The 25,636-nt window shown below is 36.9% G+C and overlaps 2 protein-coding genes across 3 annotated transcripts; both read right to left on the bottom strand.

Moving 5' to 3' along the window:
* Positions 1-78: 78 nt before the first annotated feature.
* Positions 79-9,624, bottom strand: LOC121415595 (amiloride-sensitive sodium channel subunit beta-like). The gene is made up of 11 exons (XM_041608867.1): positions 9,252-9,624; positions 8,480-8,959; positions 6,403-6,619; positions 5,757-5,869; positions 5,045-5,208; positions 4,691-4,889; positions 3,974-4,046; positions 3,435-3,492; positions 1,876-1,946; positions 1,485-1,560; positions 79-839 (listed from the first exon to the last, which is right to left on the bottom strand). Exons 2-11 carry the CDS (start codon positions 8,871-8,873, stop codon positions 681-683), a joined length of 1,524 nt encoding a protein of 507 aa, XP_041464801.1. The 5' UTR covers positions 8,874-8,959; positions 9,252-9,624; the 3' UTR covers positions 79-680.
* A 493-nt stretch (positions 9,625-10,117) lies between these two features.
* Positions 10,118-24,086, bottom strand: LOC121415594 (amiloride-sensitive sodium channel subunit alpha-like). Of its 2 annotated transcripts, XM_041608865.1 has the most exons (10): positions 23,458-24,086; positions 21,811-22,027; positions 21,426-21,538; positions 20,695-20,858; positions 18,161-18,359; positions 17,139-17,211; positions 13,933-13,990; positions 13,344-13,414; positions 11,819-11,894; positions 10,118-11,443 (listed from the first exon to the last, which is right to left on the bottom strand). In XM_041608865.1, exons 1-10 carry the CDS (start codon positions 23,828-23,830, stop codon positions 11,285-11,287), a joined length of 1,503 nt encoding a protein of 500 aa, XP_041464799.1. In that variant the 5' UTR covers positions 23,831-24,086; the 3' UTR covers positions 10,118-11,284. The 2 variants fall into 2 exon arrangements, with proteins under 2 accessions (XP_041464799.1, XP_041464800.1); XM_041608866.1 differs by lacking the exons at positions 10,118-11,443; positions 13,344-13,414 and having other exon boundaries at positions 11,821-11,894.
* Between the last annotated feature and the right edge of the window lie 1,550 nt (positions 24,087-25,636).

Here is a 25,636-nt window from a genome sequence, read left to right as displayed (position 1 = left end):
TTTATCAATTTATTTTACCTCCATGGTACTTAAAACTCAATTCAAAGAAAATGCATGTATACAAACATGACAAATATGCCCTTTTTTATAAAAGAAAAAACCATGACAAATAACAATAGGATATAACTGTTTGACTTAAAGCTGCACCAAATAAAACCAACAATATTCGCTTTTCAATGCTCTGCTAAAAACGAAAGTTACGTAATATCTATATGATACAGCTATGTAACGAATATGGTTTTATATGAAGTTTTGCTATAGTACGTACAAGTTAATTGATACATTTTATTGTTTTAACCTTTTAGTAAATACATATCCTGCCAATTCTTGCAGTGTATTAATTGTAAAATGTAGAACTGGTTATGTTCGCGTAAAGTCAAAACTGTAAAAAAAAACAAATTAAAACAATTTTCTTCTCAGGTCTCTCTCTCTCTTTCTTTGCTTTGTTTGGTAGACTTTTTCATCTTCTAAAAACATGAAGTCATGAGGCATGCATATTGCTAGATTTACCATTGGCAAACAAATCGCATTAATACTGCAACCTAAAATCAAAAAAGATTCATTCAGGGTATGTCAATAGTACAAATACTTTTTAATTATTTTTTTCATTAACATTCGGAGTATCATTATCTTTATTCTTAATAATAATATTGCACAAAAATCCATCTTAGATCGTACTATCAGGTCGCAATCGACTTCACTCGGTTGGCCATGAAGAGTTTGGTGAAAGTAATCTTTGAGATTCGGAGCAGTAGAAAGGCGACCTCAAACAAACTGATGAATGACATACCGGTAAAGAGACCCATTAGCCCACCTATATTACCCAAGATGTTTGGGATCTGGGTAGATGTTGAAAGAGAGAATGAAAAAGAGAGATAGAGAGAAATGATAGTGACAGAGCGGTGAATAGTGAGTGTGTGGGGTGTGGGTGATAGAGAGAGAGATAAGGTGTGTGTGTTTGTGTGTGACAAAGGGTGTGGATGGCGTAGGGAGAGAGAAGATAATTATGAGGTGAATCAGGGAAAAGAAAGATAGTTGAAGGTAGGGAAAGAGACAGAGACATAACAGAGTGAGACAAGCAGACAGACAAAAAACAAGAGATGAGCAAAGAAAGAGGAGGCGAGATGGAAAGAAGATGAAAAATAAATGTTATCTGACTAAGAATTCTATCTATAGAGAGATTATTATTCATTAATTCCGTTATATAGCGAACATCTGAACGAAAGTCGGTTAGTACAACGTGATAAATCTTTTTTTTTGCCAAGTGCTTTTCGGCAAAAGTGAAATGATTCATCGCCAACTAGAACCCTTTGAAACAAATCGCCAGAACCAAATTGAGTATTTTCTCGGCCCTCAAGATGCCCAACCCGTCCTTGATATTCTTGATCAGCTCCTGACAACAAGATAGGTTTGCCGATCTTTCATTTATTTACTTTTATTTTTTATTTATTTCATTTTTTTTTTGGGGGGGTGGGGTTACTTACTGTATATCGAGGTACTTGCTCAACTCTCTCCACGTTCAAAGTTTCGAAGTAGATCATCACACGAATCATATTTTTCCTGCATGTTGATAAAAGTGATATGTTGATAATAATAAAAATAACAGCAGTATAAATTATATTGGTAATAACAATGATAGAAAATTTCGTCATGATACTAACAAAATATCAATGATGATAATAGAAGTAGTAGTGGTCGTCGTCGTAGTAGTAGAAGTAGTAGTAGCACCAGTAGTAGTAGTAGCAAAAGTCGCAGTAGTAGTAGCAGCAGCAGTAGTGATGATAGTAACAATGGTAATGATAATAATAACGATAAGTATAATTATTATCTTCATTATTAGCATTTTATATTTTCAATTTTATATCGTTAACTTACGCGGACATTTCTTCTTGTGCTAAGATAGAACGCAGTTTGGGATCGAATTCAAACTTTCGCACAAGATGACTCTGCAGTAAAAAAACAAGAAATTGAAAAAAAAATACAAATTCTAAAGTAATATATGAAATATATATTGAAACAAGCCCCTATAAAAAGTTTTTCTTTGTAGAATGAACAGATCTATATATTCTACCATTATTAAAGGTCAATGCCACCTCAAAAAATATTGATTTGAATCAATCGAGAAAAATGAGACTAGCACAATGCTGAAAATTTCATGAAAATCGGATGTAAAATAAGAATTTTATGACATTTCAAAGTTTCGCTTAGTTTTAACAAAATAGTTATATGAACGAGCCAGTTACATCCAAATGAGAGAGTCGATGATGTCACTCACCATTTCTTTTGTTTTTTTATTGTTTGAATTATACAATATTTCCATTTTTACGAATTTGACAATTAGGACCGTCTTGCCTGAAGCACAAAATGTCAAAATAATGGAATTCCACGTGTTCAGGGAAGAATGAAACTTCATTTCACATGACAATGACGAGAAAATAAAAATATTTCATATAATAAAGTACAAAAGAAATAGTGAGTGATGTCATCAGTTCCTCTTTTGCATACCGACCGAGATGTGCTGTTTTGTAACTGCTTTGTGAAACGAAGCGAAACTTTAAAATGCCTTAACTTTCTTATTTTACATCCGATTTTGATGAAATTTTCAGTGTTATGCTTGTTGAATATTTCTCTTTTTTATTCATATCAAGTTTTTGTTGGGGTGGACTTGTCCTTTAAGTTGATATTGTGTTCATAAATTATCTCAATTCGCCAGTCACTGTTCTGTATAAACAATGCTCTTCTTTTTGCAACAAAACCAAATCAGTTTTATTTTACTTAAATCAAATATATATATTCATATTCAGCCTTATAGGTTTTAGTCGCTCGTATACCCAATTCTTCCACACTGCTCACGCTGTTTTACTTTTGGCTTGGTAAATTATGTTGAAAAGAAAAAAATATTGACACTACAATAGGGCAATTTTTCACATTGATGAATGTTTGATGCACTTCATGAAAAACTATATTTTTACTAAGATTATCAATAAAGATATTTAAGGTTTATTTAGGTTCCAAAAATAGTTTCATAACACTGGTTATAAAAACACATTTACAATAATATAGGGCTATATTGCGCACATATACACCTTGTTTGGTGCTCAAGGCGCTTCTATATTACCCGGCTAAGCTAGGCGTTCATAGCGCACACAGCTTTTTAAGGAATTACTTCCTACCGGTACCCATTTGCCTCACCTGGGTTAAGTGCAGCACATTGTGGATCAGTTTCTTGCTGGAGAAAATTACGCCATGGCTGGGATTCGAACCCACGACCCTCTGTTTCAAAGTCCGAAGACTTATCCACTGGGCCACAATGCTCCACAATAACAGTTACAAGCTACTAAAATCATTCAATCTGATTGGCTGATGGTAAATTTGTTATAGAAAGTGTACATAAACAAGTCTTAATGAAACTGGTCTCTTGTTTTTATCATTACCCTGAACCGCTCTGATGGCCAGTCTGCTGATGATATCGATGCTCTGTAGTTCGTCTCTCTTGTCAGGGTAAGTTGGAAAGAAAGACAGAAAATAATTCAGGCTTAGAAAGATCATGACAGGTTGCTATCCCATTTCAGGTAGATTTTCCTTCATGACAAAAAATACCAGTTTATTTCACCGTCAATCTTGCTTATTTATCCTGTTTAAGAAGACAATCGCTGATGGTTTATGAATATCTTTTCATTTTCTGAGAAATTACAGCATGACCTGGTCGGAGCGCAATTAAATACTCATCAAATATTATCTTAATTCATTAGATCCATAAAACTGGCGCCACATGGTCAGACTCTACCTTACAAAGTAGCTAAAAAAAGGTTAAAGAATAATTGTAACAAATCCCTTATAAAGACAAAAAAATAGAAAGACCCATCAACTCGCCGATAAACACGAAATCAATAAGCAAAATTTAAAAGGGCAGACTTCTCCACAAATCTACTTTCTTCCCAATCGACATTAATAAAAATTGAATACTACTTACTGGCAAGGCAGGGGACAGTTACAGTGCAGATCATCATTGATGTAAAGGGCTTGGACTTCAGAGACACATGCCACTATTTAAAAAAAGATGACATACAACAATGAATTTACGTCACACGTATGTGCTCTCATTTTCCAATAAGACTGTCACAAATCATGTCTTTTAAATTGAATTGATCCAGACAAGTCATTAAAATGATGCAACTATTTATACCCAAACTTCAGTATTGCATTTTTATTACTAAACAACCAGTAATTTGAAAATTTATTTTTAAATCATTTCACCATACATCGCCATCATTCAGTAACGTAACTGCAAAACTTCGCTGTGAGTTGAGATGAACTCAAACAAACTAACCCCCTTCTATGGAAAGAGAGGGACGCAACAATCCCTTTGGAAAAGAGGGAACACGTGCATAGATTATATATTATTGGTCACATTGATTAAGTGGCATAAACGAAGGTACAACCTCTCGTGTGTGATGTCGACATAATGTCCTTTTGCTCCATATCGGCCTAGCTTATACATACAAGACATGGTCCAGGGCCCTTTATTACTGTATTTCAATTCAATTTCAATTTTAATTGAATAATAAGTTGAGATCAATGACAAGTTTGATATCAATTTTAACTCATATCTTTACGTACACGATTGTGCTAAGGTTGAATTTGCAACTGATCAGGATCCATTGCAGTTCTCTGAGCTCACTGGACTTACTTTCCGTGTCATTGATTACACTGCATTGCTTGTAATCAAATACGATGTCGTCTACACAGCCACATCGATCCACCAAGTTCTGCTGGTAACACATACTCAGGCAGCATCGAACAGTGTAGTTGGTACTGGAATTCGAAAAGACAGTGGCACTCTCCACATCCGAACATTGTGAAAATCTCGGCAGACGCTCTATGACCTCCTGCAATTGACCAAAGATATGTTAGGATTATTCTTGATTTCTGCCAATAACAGGAACCTCTTATAATTCTGCTACCTCTTCTATCAAGACTATTTCTACCACTACAGACCTTTCGACGGTCCAAACTGATGTAACTTTTACCAACTATTTAATACCTCTCGCAGCCCGATGTAAGTGGCACTTCCGGTTGCGAGGTTGATGGCGTCATCTTCGGGAAAGGGCATGGTATTAGGGGCGTGGATGACAATTTTGGCGCCACGGTTTGGAGCCAGGAGGCCCATGTACTCATCTTCGTCAATCATCAGGGTCATGTGTAAACCTGTAATAAAGGAGAACCATCAGTAGGGATTAACTTGGGCATACTGGGGGTGATTACATATCAAAATGTAATAGTCATAGCAAATGTTAACATATTAATATATTATTTATTCATTTCCGGGGAACCTGTGGAGAACAGTATGGCTATACTGTATATCCATAGCCAATTTGAAACTGGTTTTCACTACGATACGAGTTCTATATTTTACATTACATTCATGTTATGTCTATGATATGTAGTTTTAATTTACATACAATCGTTTGATCATGCAATGCAATTTGTGTGTAACTTAACCGTGAATAAAACCAAGCCAACCAGAACCTATCAAAGTGTGGGACCAAATTTGACCGACCTTTTTTGATCGTTCATATTATGTTGATTGCTTTTGAAAACTTGCAAGAAAATATATGTAATAAACATTTCTAGGAAGAAGAATAACCATCCCAGCTCTCTTCTTGATTCGACTTATTTTATAACTACTGAATCTACGGACCTCGTGTGAGGACCCCAAGCCACTCCCCACCTGTATAAGAAAATTGGATAATCACCATATCTTGCGCCTGTTTTGCTTGTCATCACTGTTTGATGATTGGCATCTCCGCCAAAGTTGAAAGTGAAACAGTTTCCGTAATGCCGGTTCTGCAGGACTGTAAAATCCTTGCTGCAAGAAAAGAATGACATCCAAGACGTAAGATGTAAAACGATTTGGGATATTAGCCAGATGAGAGATAATTTCCTGAAGAACAATTAAATGCAGAAGGTTAGAACGAATCAAAGAAACGTTGCAGCCTTGGAACCACATGCGACGTAATTTCGATTATAAAAAGTGATTTAGATTAAAGATTGTTATTTCGCTTTTGTCAATCTTCAATCGATAAATCAGCGATCAAAAACGCTAAACAAACTAAGAGCAAAACATCTACCACGTTTAGCAGGTTTGGAGTAAAATGCCGACAAAAATACTAACAAAAGTTATAACGAACAATCCATAAATCGATGCAATTAAATGCAATTTTGGAATACTTAGTTGTTTTTAAGAATATAATTCAGAACATGTTATATTATATCAGTATTTCCAGTCAAATAACCATTTAAACAGGTTATTTTTCGTCGCGTAAGGCCAACCTCTTACAGTGACAGTTTTACAAATTTGGGAACATAGTTCCTACGATGAAAGCATGAAAAAACAGCTACCTCAGATTGCATGTTTTCTGATTGTAGGTGCATTGGATCACGAAGTCTTCAAGGGTATGTCCGTAGTCGTTGAGCTCGTCCTTAGATGGGTTGACCACGTTGATAAAGTCGCTTAAGTCGTCGGCTTGCGATGCAGTATAGAAGCCCTTCCAGTCGTATTCGTCATGGACATTGTGCCAGGCAGCACCAGTCGAGTCTTCTGATCTCCCCGAGCTCTCTTGTTTTCACATTCAAGTTTTGATTTAAAAAATACAAGTAATTGGTTTAGGAGAGTGTGTGTTTGTTTTGGCTTTCTTTTCATCTTAAGCGTCTTGTCAGATTTTCAAAATTTCGTTCTAAGCCAATCACATCATAGACCTAGTAGGTTCATGATCCGATGCAAAGATTTCGGCAACCTATTATTACCGGCAGAGCACTTCGCCTGTACACAACAAAATAACCCATCTTATCTTGAAATGAGAGTGAGATTTCGAGACCAGTAATGAATTTTAAATTCACAAGAAATTGCAACAGAATTTTAATGTTTTTGAACTCAAATTGGCTTACAATTGAAGGAGCGTTATAAAACGTCCCCTTAAGTAATTTTTCAATTACCAACACAATCTCAACTAACGACTACTTATAGTACACTTCAGTTGTCCTTAAATGACAACTTGACATGCATGACAAGAAGATCAGCCTTTTTGCAAATGGCCAGGTAAAAATAAATTATTTCATGTGGACCATATTTTCATAAGGCAATGATACTTGTTTTGCATCACTTTATTGTACGAAAGCAATAAAGGAACATTGTATATAAGAATGACAATACATATACATTTACAGAACAAAAAGAGCCCATGACATGGTCACATTACTGACACAAGCAGGGCAGATTAACATAACGTTACAGTTACATAGTTAAACTCCCAAATGAGATGGAACATTCGGTGAAAGTATAATAAACTGTTAATCATCAAATTAATTTGTAATTAAAGTAATTATAGGCCTATATATAAAATCATTTTAGATAAAAACCAAACATTGAAAAAGATAAGACCATGACGTATGTGGACTCATATTAGCATGATCATACTCCAAATTGAATGGACCTCAAATTAATCCAGACCGGGTGCAGCCATACCCGGCCGGCCGAATTCCCGAACTAACTCGAATCCCAGAGACAGATCCTTCGTCTCAGATGACGGAAAAAGTCACCAGGACCCGAGTCACACCGAGAATCCGGCAGGCCTGAACAGGACCACAGCCGATCCAGACTCGCCAGGGCGTATAATCTCGGCGGGGGCCGCAGTTACCGTCCCCCTGCTATGCCAGACGCAAGCGACACGCCCGACACGGCGAGACCACGAATAGCTTCTCAATCCCATCCCATCGGACCCCGCCCGCGCCCAGCACAACAGCAAAGACAACTGCAGTCCCCGCCCAGATTGCAGGCTAGATCCAGCAAAAATCCACGCAATTCAGAGTGTACAACTTTACACTATGTACGCAGAGGAATCTGATTTTCCCATTGGACGTTATTTTTTGAGTAGTATATTACGAAAGATGATGTCACTGCCAATTTAGAAAGGTTGTCTCTGAAAATTTTGTGAGGGGTTGGTTTGCCAAATTCATTTAAAAGCATTTTAAGTCGTTTTGTGTTATCCGGGGTAATGTAGCTTCTTGATCCCACCCCAATTGGAAAGTATTTTACCGAGTAGCTTTTCGATTCAAGTCAGAAATGAGTGGGGCGTATTTTCTTTCTTTATACTCATGTGTCAATTGATTTTAATTTGCGGCATCGTAGTTCATAGGACGCTAGTTTCTCATTTGAATTTCAACCAATAATGTTTACATCTAAAGGTAATTAGTAATTAGGTGATTGCATAGGTGGTCGAATACTAGAGAGGATGTCATCAACATTCGTTGCCAGATCATCAGACATCTTGATATTAATTGTCTTAAAAGCGCAGTGTCTTTGGTAATTGTCAGATAAAACATTCGACATCTCCTTTCATGAAACGCTCCTCAAATATCTCCCAAACTACACAAACGCAAAAAAAAATAGTTTTGGGGCATGCTAAAATAACTGCCTCACCTGTTGTTGATTCGGGTAAATCACCGTCGTCAATGTCCACAAGGCCTTTGTATTTTGTGTCATAGAGCTGTGATCTTCGCATCTTATTGTCGTTGCACACTGTGACAGCCGGGAAGGTCTTCACGACCTCAGAAACTATCTCAATCCTGGTCGAGTACGGCGAGCTTTTGAAATCGTCGTAGACGGTTTTCGCCTGGATGACGAGGAGGCCGAAAGCGAGAACAACGATGGCTAGCCAGCATATACGAAACAGCAGATGACCACGGCCGATTAGATACCTTAGCCCGTGTAACGAAGTCTCGTCACCGAAAGCATTCACGGCCCCTGCCACGGTTGCGTCGTCGAGATCGTCCTTTGACATTTTGTCGCTGTTCCCCATTTTAATGATCGTCATGTTTGGTGTTAGACCCGCCTTTTTTGTTTAGAAAGTCCCCTGTCGGTTTCCTGTACAGGAGTTTCTTGTTGGTGATCATATGTTACCTACAATGAATTTGAGAAGAAGAATGTTTTGTATTATTTTGAAAAGATAAAAAAGATAACAGCGATGAATTTGTAATATATAAAAAGGATGAATATTGGTAATAAAAACTAATGCGGATGCTTTATGATAAAGATTTTACTTTAATTCTAAGAAAAGAAATGCTAGTGAAAAAGAATGACCTACGAAAAAAAAATTGTTTAAATCTATATCATTTTATTTTCGTTTATAATAGAAAGTGTTTTTGTTCAATATGAGTGCTTTTCTTGAAGAATAAAATATGAAAAGTCTTACCCGTTTATAGATGGTACATGTCTGGCCTTGGGTGGCTGGAAGGACGACTGACTTTTGCTTCAATTTCAATTAAGGCCAATCCTTGCGAGCCAAGATGAAGGCTGGGTCGTTCCGTCGCGTCGGAACCAATTAAACTCAATTTCTCTGACTCTAAATACCACCTTTAGGTGCAAAGTGATTTGATTGTCGCCTTTGTATAATTGTAGAGGTTTTTGGTTTGATGGCGATGTCACTCCATATCGACTAATTGAAATTGCTCAATTAATGGTCTACCGGAAATACCGTCCTATTGTTTTTATCGATTCCCATTAGACTTGATCCAATAAAAGGTGAACCTTATTGACTTAAACAAAGTCGAATGGCATATGTGGGGATGGAGACGGGTCGACACTAGATTTTAAAAAGGGCCAAGAGAAAGAGGAATTATGATTCATATTGTTTAAATTACGGTTGGCAATAAATGCCAAGTCTATTATTTACAGTCATTTGAGATTTTTAAAGGCGCTGGACAATGAAAGATAAACGGTTGGCAATAAATGCCAAGTGTATTATTTACAGTCATTTGAGATTTTTTTAAGGCGCTGGACAATCAAAGATATCTAACCAACCGCTTGTTAATTAGCCAAATATCATTAAAAAAAATAATGATGTTAATCACCATCATCATCAGTATGTGATAATTATCATAATTGTTTGTTTGTTTGCATTTATTTCTGCGTTCAAAAACACAATACAAAAATATTTACAATTACAATATACAAAATAATTCACAATATAAACAATGTGGTCGTGGTCATATTACATAATAAATACAAACAAGGATGTGAGTATAAATTAATCTTTTATAAATGTAAACATATATATATAATGTAATAAATGAACGCAGTAATATCATCATCATAAATGATCATTTTTCCTTATAAACAAGGGCAACTCATTCATAACTCAATTGGCTAAAAACATTCCCTCTTATTTTTTCTTAGTAAACCTTTTCTCTCTTGTCTGTCTGCCCCCCCCCCCTCTTTCTCTCTCACTCATTCCTTATCTCTCGATACCAACGACTGCTTATTCCATTATGTTTTTGCTTTATATTTTGAAACTTAAATATACAACATTGGTAATATCGTTCAAAAACGTAATTCAAGTTATGTATAAATCATTGAATCTATTACTAAGAATGATTAAAAACTTAACCCACTTCAGACAGCAGTTGTAATATCATTGTATTATATACATTAATATGCATTAATGATACGTGCATGCATATCATCACTTTATTTAAGATTCAACGAACGACCTTATGAACAAAACACAAGCATGCATGAACATTGGAGTATTTCCATTTTCTGGCGCGAATGTAATAAAGGTAAAAACATATTTACAAAATCAAGGATTTGTTATAGATACTCTGAAAATATAAAAGCAATATTTTAACAAATTATTGCATGTATTAATTTTGCATTTTTCGTATATAGTATATGTCACAGTACACAGTTTTTTACAAGAATTTGTTACATCATTCTGTATTGGCCAATAGCATATTCCCTGCAAAATCAATCGATCGAATCCCTATGGTCTTTGCTTTTGATAGTGTTGATTCATCGATTTAAAGTGTTAACTTTTGAAAACAGTCCTGTAATTTAAAAAACCTCTGTATCAAATATAATATCAGACTTCACACCTCAAAAGTTGGGCAACATACTGTCCATTGTGTTGAGTAATGTACGTTGGTAAAAAATATATATGTTCTGGGCAATTATTATCCAATTGAGCAAATTTGTTACCCAATCAATAGTTTTTATTTCCCAATTTGGACAGATTTTAACCGATTGTTGTGTGGACAGTATGTTGCCCAGGGTTTGTTAAAAGTTGGGCATTTTTTGCCCAACTGTTTTAAGAGTGTATTATGCTACAAACACACCAAAGAACCCGACACCAAACCAACTGATCACGCTGATGTTATGTCGTCGGATTAGAAAAAACGAAATAACTTTTGTCAGTCCGGAGTCATTTTCACATGTGTGGCTACAGCATCAAGCTTTAACAGAATGAACTTGGCTGCTGGGGAAAAGTTTCGTGAAAGTAATCTTTGTGATTCGGAGCAGTAGAAAGGCGACCTCAAACAAACTGATGAACGACATACCGGTGAAGAGGCCCATTAGCCCACCTACATTACCCAAGATATTTGGGATCTGGAGGAGAGATTAGGAAGGGTGTAGGATTGGAGAAGAGGTGTGGGCGAGATGAAAGTTGGAGAGGTGTGAAAATGAATATAAAATACATCATAAAGGAAAGGGATCAACGAATAATGGAATGTAAAATTTAATGAAAACCGATTTTTAATAGTCATAATATCGGGAGAGTGTATGCACGAATTTGATTTTTTTTCCTCGACGTCTCTTTTTCATCCATATAAATCATTGAATACACCATACATAAAAAATCAGGTAGGCCTATTGTTAAACAAGACCCTTGTCATGTTCATTAATGTCTGTATCATTTGCTTCGATTAAGAATGTGATATACATAGCCCTAAAAATGGAGTAGAAGATATCAGAGATTCTTACGGTATATCGAGGTACTTGTTCAACTCTCTCCACGTTCAGGGTTTCGAAGTAGATCATGACACGAATCAAATTACTCCTGTGGATAAAATTAACGTATAAAACGAGCGAAGAAGCTTATTGCATTGTTCATGACAACACAGCAAAAACTGTGGTGTTAACCGGTGTACATAGAGGACCACACCAGATATTTTACACCGGTGTTAAATTGGTGGTGTTAGTTTTACACCTATAGGTGTTATTACAACACCTTTGGTTGTTACATTTACGCTCTTTGGTGTTATGTTCAATCTTTAGGGTGTAATTGTAACACCTCAAGGTGTGGTCCTCTATTAACACCAATTGGTGTCAGTTTTAACACCACAGTTTTTACAGTGAGCAACTGTCATTAAATTGCCATTCTTCATGTGTAATTTCATTACACTCACTCAGTAGAGTTGCAAACATAGATCTATCTTTTTGGTTTACTTTCTTCTTCTTTCTTTCAATACTTGAGATTGTTGAGAAAAAAGGGTAGGTCACCCCTCTTCTTTAGCTCCGCCCCTTATCATACCTCTATGACACATAAAGTATATTGTAATGTATAGTTTGTATCTTGAACGATTCATCAAATATTAATCACGTGAAAAGACTCCAATAAAAAGCCATCAAACTTTAAATACGATACCAAGTACTGTAACTTCCCATGTGGAAATAAGGTATATTATAACGTCATTCTCGGTTCTATACTGTTCCCATTTGGATGGTCATGAAATACACATATTGGTCATATATATGTATAGTATGTAATTATATACATTTGTTTGTGAAAGTTGCATCTTTGGGTCATTTTTAAAAGAAAATATGACCATACCGACAGTGATAAATGCATATTTTAGTCGTTCTCATTATCCCTTTTTATTTCTGAGTAACATCACAGTAGGCCTATAATGCATAAAATGCGCATTCGGTATTCATCATCATCATCATCATATCAGCCATGTTCAGCCCACTGCAGGGCGAAGGCCTCCTCAAGTTGGTGCCAAAGGTGCTTGTCTTGTGCTGACGCAATCCAATTTATACCAATGAATTTTGTGAGCTCGTCACTCCATCTCAATTTCTGTCTACCCCGATTTCGTGATCCTCGCCATGGTCTCCATTCTGTGATGCGTTTTGTCCACCTATTATCATGTGATCTTGCAAGGTGGCCAGCCCATCTCCATTTCATTGATTTAATTGCTTTGATTATGTCTATTACTTTAGTCTGGTTCCTAATCCATTGTATGGTTTTCCTATCGCGTTTTGATATCCCTAGCATTATACGTTCCATACTGTGTTGAGTGGTTTTTAATTTCTGTTCCATTTTCTTTGTTACAGACCAGGTTTCGGAACCATAGGTCATTGCCGGTATAACACATTGATTAAAGACTTTTCTTTTAAGGCAAATTGGCATATTGCTCTTCATAATGTCATTGAAATTCATTGAAATTCCCAAAATTCGGTATTGGTTAGTGGAAAATATATACATAGCGGTCGTTTTTATCTTTACCTTGCTTTTTCCTCTTCTTCTAATATCATCCGGATTTTAGGGTTGGAATGAAATTTACTCAAAAGATGAGGCTTATGAAACATCGGGAAGGCATGTAAGAGAAACCAAGAAAGTAATGAGAGTCAAATATATTTTTACTATTATGAACATATCTATAGTTAGCATTACTATAATTATAATTAAATTTATTGCCATTATCATCATCACTATTACTATTATTATATCTATATCATTATCATGATAATTACATTTGATCAAGTATAATCTTATTTTAATTATTTTAATTATAATCATCGTAATCATTATCATCATGATTAGCAGTAGTAGAGGTAGTAGTAGTAGCATTAGTAGTGGTAGTAGTGGTAGTAGTAATAGTAGTAGTAGTAGTAGAAGTAGTAAAGGTAATAATAGTAGTAGTAGTAGTAGAATAAGAAGAGGTAGTAGTAGTAGTAGTAGTAGTAGTATAGTAGTAGTAGTATTCATTATTACCATCATGATCACTGTTATTCTTTTTAATGCTATAATAATAATCATCACAATCACCACTACCACTACAATCATCATCACCATCAGTCTCACGCCTTATTACCTTGAATCGCTTCGACGGCCAGGAAGCAGACGATATCGATGTCCTATAGTTTTTCTCTCTAGAAAAATGACAAAAATTTTAAAACAGAAACTTGATGAAATGTACCACAAATCTTACACATCAATAAAAATAATTTCCTTATGTTTTAAAGGATGATATTTAGTAAGATTTTACACGTTTTATGCTGAAAGTGGACGGTAGAACTCGGCATTTACTTACAACTTATACAAATTACAAAGTAAGATTTATATAAAAAAGAGGGGTTTAGAAAAGAAAAGTATGTTATACAAAAATTAGCCTGTAATCGCTAAATTATATAAATTCGATATTCATATGTACAGTATTTTCTAATAAATCATTGATCATTTTAGACATATTCTTATCTGACTTATTTATTCTATTTTTTAAAGGAATTAGTCTGATAATAGTGAATTATAGAAAAGATAGTACGATACTCATTCGATAGAATGTAAAATTGGTGATATCCCAACGGGTTTAGACTACTCTTCCTGTTTCAATCTACTTTGATAAAATAAAATGAAAAAAAATGAGAATTTAATCTATTCAAAGTCAGGTTAGGCACCAAAGATTTTCGTTGGTGGGTGGACGCGAAACGACCTTTTCCGCTGAAGTCAGAATTTTATCAAATTAAATATGGAATTATATAACAGTGGCGGATCCAGAGGGGGGCGCCCCGGCGCGCGCCCCCCCCCCCCCCCTATTTTCGCCGGATTTTTTTTGTTTTTTTTGATGGTTATATTTACTGGATTGGTACAATGTAGTCAATTTCAAGGGCTAGATCTAGTCAAAACTATATTTTAACTTACGCTCATGGCCTTTGTGTTCGCACAAATGCACCTCTGTCATATTGTATTGCAACATGTAAATTCCGGAATTCCAGGGCGCGCAAGTCGATTGGTTGGAAAGTTGCACCACTTGTAATCGGGAGTGGCAGTGCAGTGACCAGTGTGAAGATTTTGGATTGGATATCATTTTTTCCCGACATTTTGTGTTTTTTGTAACATGCGTTTGTCCGTCTTTATGGCAAATACATGTAAATTGTAAGTAACAGATCGCGAGAGAAAGTGTCAACGATGCGAATGATAATGTCTATCCCCGAGATTATTCTTCACTCAAAGATGAAGCCTTATATCGGGCGCCACGTGCGCAGCATTATCATTCTGCCTTGGTCATGTACGTTTTCACTGAAATGTGTAGGTCAGACATATTTGTATTTAATGTAAACTAACTTTTACACTTTCTGGTAGATTCAGAGGCATATTATCCAGGCGCCCCAACTAAGTTTCGCCGAAGCAATCATTCCAACGAATTATCAAGGAGCAAAATTGTATATTCTCAATCACCAGTCGACCCCACTCCGCGTTTGCTGTGTATAGGCAGCTATATGTCAGCGTAAGGAGCGAAAATTTTATGTGAAGGGGGGGGGGGAGAATAAAAATACTTTCGTGCTGGGGAAAAACGTCCCGAGGACACATTGTGTATTGTTAAAAAGTAGAAATTGTGACATTAACCCCCCCCCCCCTCCCTTACCCCATTTTTAATGTTTGATAATCTATAGGTTTGCTGATTACAATATATCTTTAAAAAAAAATGCCAGCAAAATCGAAAACGTATACAATAAAAATGATGAGAATCCCCTTAAGAAGCATTATATTACTTTGAGGTTGTGCAGAATGACTGGATTATTGAAGATGATTTGAAAATAATACGAGGGAAAAGGTTGATTACCAGAAGATGATGTCGTTTTTTTGTAGTTTGTAACAATTTACTGTGCATTTTGGGGAAAAAAGAACCAAATTTTATGCATGTTGCCATACGACTAAACAATTCTCGTTTGAAACACACAATGTAAATACACAAATGACAATAAACAGAATGGATTATTCGGAACTTATCGATTACAAGTCTCAGTTTCGTATCATTTAAATTTGACGTTTCAATCACACGATGCAAGCAAGTGAAGAGCCTTTGCCAAATGTATGTTTTGAATGACCGCTTATACGGTGTGTGACTGGAAACCAGCTCCTAAATGAGTCAGTATGTGTCTTTTATTCATGAAGTTACAGTGATTTAAGTATGCATTTTTCTTCTAAAGGTGCTCTCAAAATACGACTTCTGGACATGATTTTTTGAAAAAGTCCTTGCAGTGGGAGGGGGGTATCCCCCCTCCCACAAACTCCCCCCGCTCCCTCGCCGCTGGCGCCCCCCCTATTTCAAAATCCTGGATCCGCCCCTGTATAATCCCACGATTTTATGAATACTGTCCCTTCTTACTGCTTATTTTAATGATAAATTTAGACCAAAATCAAGGACGAAACGGTGGTTTTGATTCCACCGATTATCGACAAAGACTTCTTTGTGATAATGAAAATAACAATAATTATATAGAGTATTTTTAAAGCGCCAATCCACATTGATTATGTGCTCAAGGCGCTGAAATATACTTGGTATATTATTACTACCCCGGCTGTAGCTGAGCGGCCATATAGGCGCTAAAGCATTCAAGGAATAAATCCTACCGGGTACACATTCACCTAACTTGGGTCGAATGCAGCACAATAAGGATAAATTTCTTGCCGAAGGAAATTACGCCATGGCTGGGATTCGAACCCACGACCCTCTGTTTCAAAGTCCGAAGACTAATCCACTGGGCCACAACGCCCCACGAAAGGCTCTAGGCAATAGATTATCAACGTTCTGAAAGCGTCTGCTTAGTGTTGCGAAAACGCTCTATTCGTTAAGGCGACCGCACACCTTACGATTGGTCTGCGACTCAATTTTGGAATATACGTTTTGAGACTTGGAATATCTTAATGTGTAATGTTCGAAATCAGCTGACGAATACCTATGTTCAAATCTGTGACTATGCTATCATCCTTCTTAGAATAAATGAAAATTCAATATCCAGTCGTAGGATTGGCTACGATTTGAAACTAATTTGGCCTTTACTCCAAAATAAAGGCTTGCAATCTTTATAAATGGTTATAGTGGTATTCTTTCATTTAATTTTAACCTCAAATAAAATGATATGTTCCATTCACATTTTCAGAAAATGAGCAAAATGCGATTTGTTCCACAATCGGATCACGAACAGTCGTAAGGTGTGCGATGGCCTTTAGACATGTTAGACGACAGTGTGTTATGGTCTTTATTAATACTGACAATAATAAACAAAAATTAATTACTTGCATGGCAATGGACACTCGCACTGTAGTTCGTCATTTATGTAACGAGACTCTACCTCGGATTTGCAAAGCACTATAAAAATGAAGATATGCAGAATTATTCAAACAGATTAGAATATGACAAAATGTACCTAATTTACATTATAAATGCTTTCAACATTTCCTCGTGCTTTGAGTTTGATACACTGCAAAAAGTACCTCATCTCTCAAGCGATGTGATCCGATATAAAAGGGACTTTACGATTAATATCACTCGACTAGTCGATATTCGGTCGACTAGTGGACGTTATAGCTGGTGGAGTCGAGCCTCGCAAGCACAGAGAAAATGCAAGTAAAATCACAATTAATACCTGGAGGCCGTTTCATAAAGCTGTTCGTAAGTTAAGAGCGACTCTAAGAACGACTGGTGATCCTTTCTTACGCGCTTAACCATCGCCAATGAATATAACATTTACCACACGAAAGGATCCCCAGTCGTTCTTTAAGTCGCTCTTAACTTACGAACAGCTTCATGAAACGGACCCCTGGGAGGTCTTTGTCGGGAATCGGTAAATCTGAACGGTAGTTAGGTCCTTCCTGATGACAAGACATTGCAATTATGTCGTTTGTCCAGACCCCAGAAACTGCTTTTTCGATTCACAGATCCTCGACAAAGACTCCATTTTCACGACAGGCATTTGACATTACATTCTCTCCGTTCAATAGTGAATATCATTTACCACAAGAAAGGATCACCAGCCGTTCTTAAAGTCACCCTACGAATAGCCTTATGAAACGCACCCCTGGTAACATAGGTATTTCATTAAACTACATACACACATGGAACTATCCTGGCATCGCGAGGTATACCAATGGCTAGAGAAGTCTTATAAAGGTGAAATTATTTGTTTGCTTTATCTTGAAAAGAGGGTTAAACATCCAAATTTCTTCCTTCTTCTTTCATCTCCCTAAAAGATCGTTGGGACGGACCGTCGACCCGCAATCACTGTCTTATCTGTAGCAACTCCCAAGCGAAAACTTACTTTCGCGTTTGCTGGTGACCCTGCACTGTCTATAGTCAAGGAGGATATCATCCACGCAACCACACTCGTTGAAAAGGCTTTGCTGGTAACAAGCCTTGAAACAACAGCGTACGGAGTAAAAACCAGAATATGAAGAATTGATAAAGTCAGTGTCTTCATCAATGCAATCGGAAAACTTTGGAAGGCGTTGTATGACTTCCTATTAAGAACAAAATATAAAAAAAAGCAAAATTCAAAAGAAAGAGATACCATGTTGATTAAAGGGATGTGGTGTATAGTCGCGTTCACTCTGTGAAATGTTCAGGGGCAGCTGCATGGTATTTTGATGGGGGAGGGGCTGACTGAAAGGTGAATATGCCTACATTTTTTTCTTTAATTGTATCATGACATGGGTATTGTAGAGTTAAACGACCAAGAACTTTTTTATAACTCTTTTTCTTCACTAATTATTCCCAATATGCTTTCCCCTTTTTCTCCTCACTTTTTTCAAACATCACTGGGGGCAACTACATGCTCCTTGCAGCGCCATGCCTGACACTGTTATATGAAATGGCTTATTCTGAACAATCAATTATAGTGGTTGTATTTGCTTATTATATGCAAAATCTTGGGGGCGTTTCATCAATATTTTCGTCCGACAAGTTGTCACATCTGACAACTTTCCTGGATTTTGATTGGTTGAGAAGCACTGTTACTATAGCAACTGTCGGATAAAACGTCTGACAAGTCCTTTCATGAAACGCTCCCCAGGACCTGCCATCTCTGTCATAGGTTGTAGGTCCATAATGCAACGCAAGCTTTCAAGAGAAATTTATTTTCTTTCTACAATTTTTTTAAATAACTTTGCCAAAATTTGTTGCTGATAGGTTTCCATTCTAGGGGTTCTTGCTCATGTAAAAGTATGATATTGTTTTAATGAAATTATATACATGTTCTCCGCTTTCTCCTTGTTGCATTTTTTTCTTTCTTTTTTTTTTTATTTTCCCGATCACTCCAATCTTTTGCATATGTTTCGATTTATCTTTGATTTTTTATTCAACTTTTACAGTGGAAATTGATGTAAATGATTTGCATGTTGATGATTTATCAATAAAAACATAAATAAAACAAGTGGAATGCCTCTGGCCGTCTCACCTGCATCACACGATTCAACATAGCAGCAGTGCTGACTTTGAAAACTACTATAACTCGCACAAGATGTTCAGTGATACTTGGTTACTCTTATTTCCACGTTTTATGAACTAGACCAATACACTTTACAGAGATAGGATGGTAATTCAACAAATATCCCCAATGTGGCCAAAGTTCATTGACCTCACATGACCTTTGACCTAGATCATGTGACCTGAAACTTGCACAGGATATTCAGCGATACTTGATTACTCTTATGTCCAATTTTCAAAAGTCAGATCAATAAACTTGCAAAGTTATGATGGTAATTCAACAAATATCCCCATTCGGCCAAAGTTCATTGACCCTAAATGACCTTTGAACTTGACCATGTGACCTGAAACTTGCACAGGATGTTCAGTGATACTTGATTACTATTATTTCCAAGTTTCATGAATCAGACCCAAAAACTTTCAAAGTTATGATACAGATACCTCCAATTCGGCAAAAGTTCATTGACCCTAAATGACCTTTGACCTTGGTCATGTGACATAAAACTCACGAAGGATGTTCAGTGATAATTGATTAACCTTATGGCAAAGTTTCATGAACTATATATTTTCTAAGTTATGATGACATTTCAAAAACTTAGTCTCAGGTTAAGATATTGATGTTGATTCCCCCAACATGGTCTAAGTTCATTGACCCTAAATGACCTTTGACCTTGGTTATGTGACATGAAACTCTAATAGGATGTTTAGTAATACTTGATTAACCTTATGGCAAAGTTTCATGAACTAGGTCCATATACTTTCTAAGTTATGATGTCATTTCAAAAACTTAACCTCAGGTTAAGATTTGATGTTGACGCCGCCGCCTTCGCCGTCGGAAAAGCGGCGCCTATAGTCTCACTCTGCTATGCAGGTGAGACAAAAATGATGCAATAAACCGGCTGTACTCTGCAGATACCGATTCCAATAAGCAATATAGCTTTTGTAGGGAAAGTTGATAAGACTCTGATGATAAGACAGTTTTGATAAAAGCAGTAAAATAGACAAAAACATCAGTGAAGCTTTAGTGAAAATCCATCAAGAAATAAGAAATTTACTGATGGCAGGCATATAGCAAGCTATAACGCGGAGTGCAGTGTATCAAGGATCAGGCAAGATGCCAATCCCGTGTAGTGCGCGCCGAAAGTCTGAAAATTCTTACCAATTTGCGTGTTCCGAAGAATCGAGCCGGAGAGGAGGAGGGGGGGGGGCTTACGCATAAAAACTAATTACCCAACTAACAAAGGGTGATTTATAAACAAAAAATCTGACACTAAGAAGAAATACTGCGAGGTTACAAGCCAAATGAAAGCTGAAATATTTTTTTTCTTCTGAAAGCTATACACTTAACCAGAGTACGTCGAATATACGTACCTCCCGTATGCCAATCGAAAAGGCACTCCCTGTTTCGAGGCTGATACCATCATCCTCAGGAAATGGTGTTATATGAGGAGCATGGATGACTATCTTTGCTCCTCGGATAGGAGCCAATAAACCCATGTACTCATCCTCTTCAACCATAAGACTAAGGTGCAGACCTGAGGTGCGTATGAAAATGATTTTTTATAATGAAAATCCTAATTATATTGTATAGGGAAAAAAATACTTCGAATTTCCTTTTGCTTAATTGATCATGGGCCCAGCAGCCACTGTGCAGCGCCAAATCGACGAGGCTCTATTCAGCAAGCAACTGCCATCTTTTGGTCTGACGCGGCCGAGGTTTGAACTCCGACCTCCCGGTTGTGAGCAGGACGCTCTACCAACTGAGCCAAACATTGGTTGTAGGTAAAGATCGAAGTATTGAAGATTTCAAATGAAGTGAAAAAAATTATGGGGGGTAAAAACATGCCAAAATGGACGCATAACAAAATATTAACCCATAAAATTGGAGGAGACACTGCTTGCTCTGATCCCCCCCCCCCCCATCCACAGACTCCTTTCAATTCAATAAAATTTTGTTGAATGCTATTTTCGTATATAGAATGATAATAATTCATTCATATCCACATCTTTGAAAAATACATTACCTTATGTACTCGGTGATTTTGTCTAAATTTTATAATTGTCATTGTGTATTTTCAAAGAAAATAGATGTTCGTCATTACCACTCAACGCTCCAGTCTTGGTGGTCATCTTAAGAGTGCTATTTTCTTCTCTCCCAAAGTTGAATGTGAAACAATTGCCGTAGTGTCGATTTTGTAACACAGTGAAATCGGTGCTGAAAGTGAAAAAAATACAGGAGCAAAAACAAAAGTATTGAGAGGGTATTCACATTGTTTAATATTCCATTATTGCGATTGTAACTCATTTTGTGTAAATCAAGTAAACTAAATTAAAGAATATGAATTAAAATAAATACGCTTTTATAAAATTTAAATATTTACCACTTTACCCGATATTTAGACCATTAAGTTAGCTGACAATGGATGAAAAAGTACTTTGGAATTGTGGTTGTTAAAGGTCTTAAGAAAATCGTTCTGATGAAATTACCTCAAGTTACACGTTCTCTGGTTATACGTGCACTGAATTACAAAGTCTTCAAGAGTGTGCCCGTAGTCACTGAGCTCAGCCCGGGATGGGCTGACGACGTTGATGAAGTCGCTGAAGTCATCGGCCATCGATGCGGAGTAGAAGCCTTGCCAGTCGTAATCACCGGTGACTGATGCCCATACATTGTCTGACTCTCTGTCTGTGGTACTGCCCGTTTCTTCAGGAATATCAATGGAAACAATATTAGATTTTTATTGGTTTTGCGTTGTTTCCTCGCGCATTAGAATCAGCGTTTCCAAACGTGATTAGTCCCAAACACGGTTGCTTCCATGCTTACTTTCATTTAAACGCTGTTTCAAAACGCCGATCGTAAACTCACAAAAAGGTGCGTTTGTAAACGTCGTTTGACCAGAACCAGGCTTTCTGGGGAAGTATAAACAGAACCACGATCGTAAACGTGTTTAAATGACGTCATTTGGTACATGCTTCTGGTGAAATGAAAATCCGCGGGCAAATACAGTCGTATTGCTCCATGTTATCTCCGCGTAATAACAACAACCGGAAAAAATCTTTCGAAAAAAATGCGCGCCCAATTTGACCTCTCTTTACGATGCGAAGCCAGCTGGAGATCATGATTTGCTCTGAAAAGTTTAAGCATAAACAGCACTCCCAGAACCACGTTTACGATCGGCGTTTTGAATCGACGTTTGAAATCGCTGATTCTGTCCTCGCAATGGAAGCATAAACACACCCTTATGATTATACTTCCTCAGAAAGCCTGATTCTGGTCAAACGACGTTTACAAACGCACATTTTGTAAGTGTACGATCGGCGTTTTCAGACAGCGTTTAAATGAAAGTAAGCATGGACGCAACCGTGTTTTGTACTAATCACGTATGGAAACGCTGATTCTGGCCTGAAAAGTGGAATCATAAACACGGCCTAAGTACGATTATCTCCCTTTTGACAAATCATGATTTTACTATATGAAACGGTTTGAAATGAGATGAGGATTTGAATGGCAGCATGGTTTTTTTAAACCGCGCGAGGGCGTCCCTGGTTGTGAGACGTCCCCGGTTGATGGGTAAAATGTCAGAAAATATTCCCAGAAGTAGGAAATTTATTCAAACTCGCATACACTCTCGCACAAACCGCTTCACATTCATTTTATATCATTCTTCCTAATAGCATGTATATACGTGTGTTGGCAGTGAAAATTTACAACCTATATGTCCATTATGTTGGTCAACATGGTCAAGAGAGAAGCTTCACAACATCCGAATTTTGTTTCTGTCGAGGTGACTAGCTAAAAATGTGAAAACTAAATAATCATTGATGCACTTCATCAAAATTCATGTTTGTGAGCATTTCCATCAGTTGTCAGATCTAACAATTTTCCTTGATTTTGATAGGCAGAGAAACGATATAACTATGGCAACTCTGTCGGATAAAGGAGAAGTTGTAGGATGAACCGTCTGATGCGTGTTTTCATAAAACGCTCCCCTGAGTTTTTATGTTTGCACTTTTATCTACGGCTAAAACATCTTTCATCTCTTTATTACAGAACATATAGGCTTAGTATGAAAAAGGGAAGCTAGCATTACACCAGAGAATTATCTTCATTAAAACTTTATTAAGTCTTCTTACCGTTTACCGATACTTCTCCATCATCAATATCAATCAAGCCTTGGTATTTGGTGTTGTATAGTCGCGATCTTCGGATCTTATTGTCGTTACAAACAGTGACTGCCGGGAAGGTTTTCGTCATCTCCGGGACGATGTCCATCTTTGTCGAGTACGGCGAGCTCTGAAAATCCTCATAGACGATCTTCGCCTGGATGACCAGGAGAGCGAAAGCAAGAATGAGAATGGCTAGCCAGCATAGACGAAACAGAAGATGACCACGAACGATGAGGTATCTTAACCCGTGCAGCGTGGTTTCATCGCCGAACTCGTGGGCAGCTCTGGTTATCGTTTCGTTGTCGTCTTCCTTACACTTCTCCTCCCCAGTCTTTCCCATCTTGACTTGCGTTCTATTCGTATCTCCTTTTCATTCCGTATATTTTGAAATAATTGGGTTAATTTTGCTTCGAAAGAAATACTCGTAAGTCTGGTGATTTCAGACTGTATAGGCCTAAATATAAATAATGTTATCAATGGGCGCTAATCAGTAAGGTTGGGGTCAACCTCCAAGATGAACAAGTGAATATTTAAAGAAAAAAATCCTACCATCGATCGCTGGTCTAAAACCGATGTCTACAATGCTATTATCACTCTTAAATAACTGAAGAATCGTTCACACACTTGTTTAACTAGTCACTGAATAATCGTTTTCTTTCTTCCCAATTATGTAATCACTCCAACAAAACTTGTCACATACCAATTAAAGTAATTACAGAATTTGAACACACGGACCGGGATCGAATTAATTCCCCTTTTTGTGAGTATACCGTTTGCGACCTAACTTTCATTACAATAATATGGGGAAAGAAAGAGATACAGAGAGAAAGAGAGCGAGAGGGGGGAGACTTAGGATATTTGCACTTAATAATTAATGTCTCAAATCTCAACAGAAACACTTTTAAGATATAATTCAACGCGGTAATGGATACCACTAAAATGCGGAAGGAGGGGGGGGGTGAGTTGTAAAATGAATGGAATATTATTAGTTTATGTACCCATTTTACATTAAACTATTAGTGTTTTTTTTTAATTAAAGTAAAACGTTCCCTTACCCTCTCGATTAATGCAGGTTGAATTCACTTCTACCATGTCTACGTCCGTTTACATTCACTGTGTACAACAATAATGCACGCATGCTGGGATTATTTCACAAAGCGAAACAGGCCAATAATTGTTTGAGCCAATCGGATGCAAGGATTTCGCTAGCTTATAACATGTGTCAGTGACTATCATGGCTTATTTGTCTCATGAAATAGTCTTGAGGTAACAACCACTTTGTGCGAGTCTTAGCAAGGAGATAATTATCTCCATGAAGGTTTGACATAATTTCATCGACACTTGATCTATATAATTAGTCTCGGACTGATAATGGACGATGTGCATACGAATTGGCGTCATGATACGTGAAACAAAGCGTGAATATCATACTTTTGATCGTGTTAATCACGTTGAAACCAATACAATGTAAGTGCTTTTAAATGTTTGCATTACACAGAGTAGTGTCGGATTTATAGTAAATGTGTTCGCGTCAGTAATCAACCGATATAATGGAACATTTTTCAAAAAATATACATGTTTTAGAAGAAAAGACAGTATTTCATTTGCTTTCTTTTTCTGAAATCTCGTGCAAGCTAGCCATGATCTAAGTCTGAGCTACATTATTGGAAGCAAACGATTTAAGAAATTGATACATATTAAACTGTTTGTTTATTTACAGGGCTCTTATGAATAATTTGTTTCAATTCATAAAAATTCTGTATTTCATTTCCTTTCAAGCATAATAAAGAAAAAAATTATCAGATATTAATCGCGGCGACAACAAGACAACTGTTACATGACCCGACATATTTTGACACTCAGTGTGTCATAATGTGCTGATCAAGATTTTTGAAACATTATATTATCGATAGGTATACAACAAGTTTATTCAAATAAGCCAGAGATTGAAATGACTATGCATTTGATCGCAACGTTGGGTAAGGATTGGGGCATATAATACATGCCTCACATTCCACTATTCTCTTTTCCTCTCTCCCTCTCCACCCCCTCTCTCTACCTACCTACCTAACACACACACACACACACACCCACTCCACCAATCCTTCCTCAAGAATCAAATATTAACAAGAGTGTCGCTATAGGG

Source organism: Lytechinus variegatus, chromosome 5, assembly GCF_018143015.1.
Source record: "Lytechinus variegatus isolate NC3 chromosome 5, Lvar_3.0, whole genome shotgun sequence".
Taxonomy (NCBI): domain Eukaryota; kingdom Metazoa; phylum Echinodermata; class Echinoidea; order Temnopleuroida; family Toxopneustidae; genus Lytechinus; species Lytechinus variegatus.
This window is presented reverse-complemented; position numbering and strand designations above follow the sequence as displayed.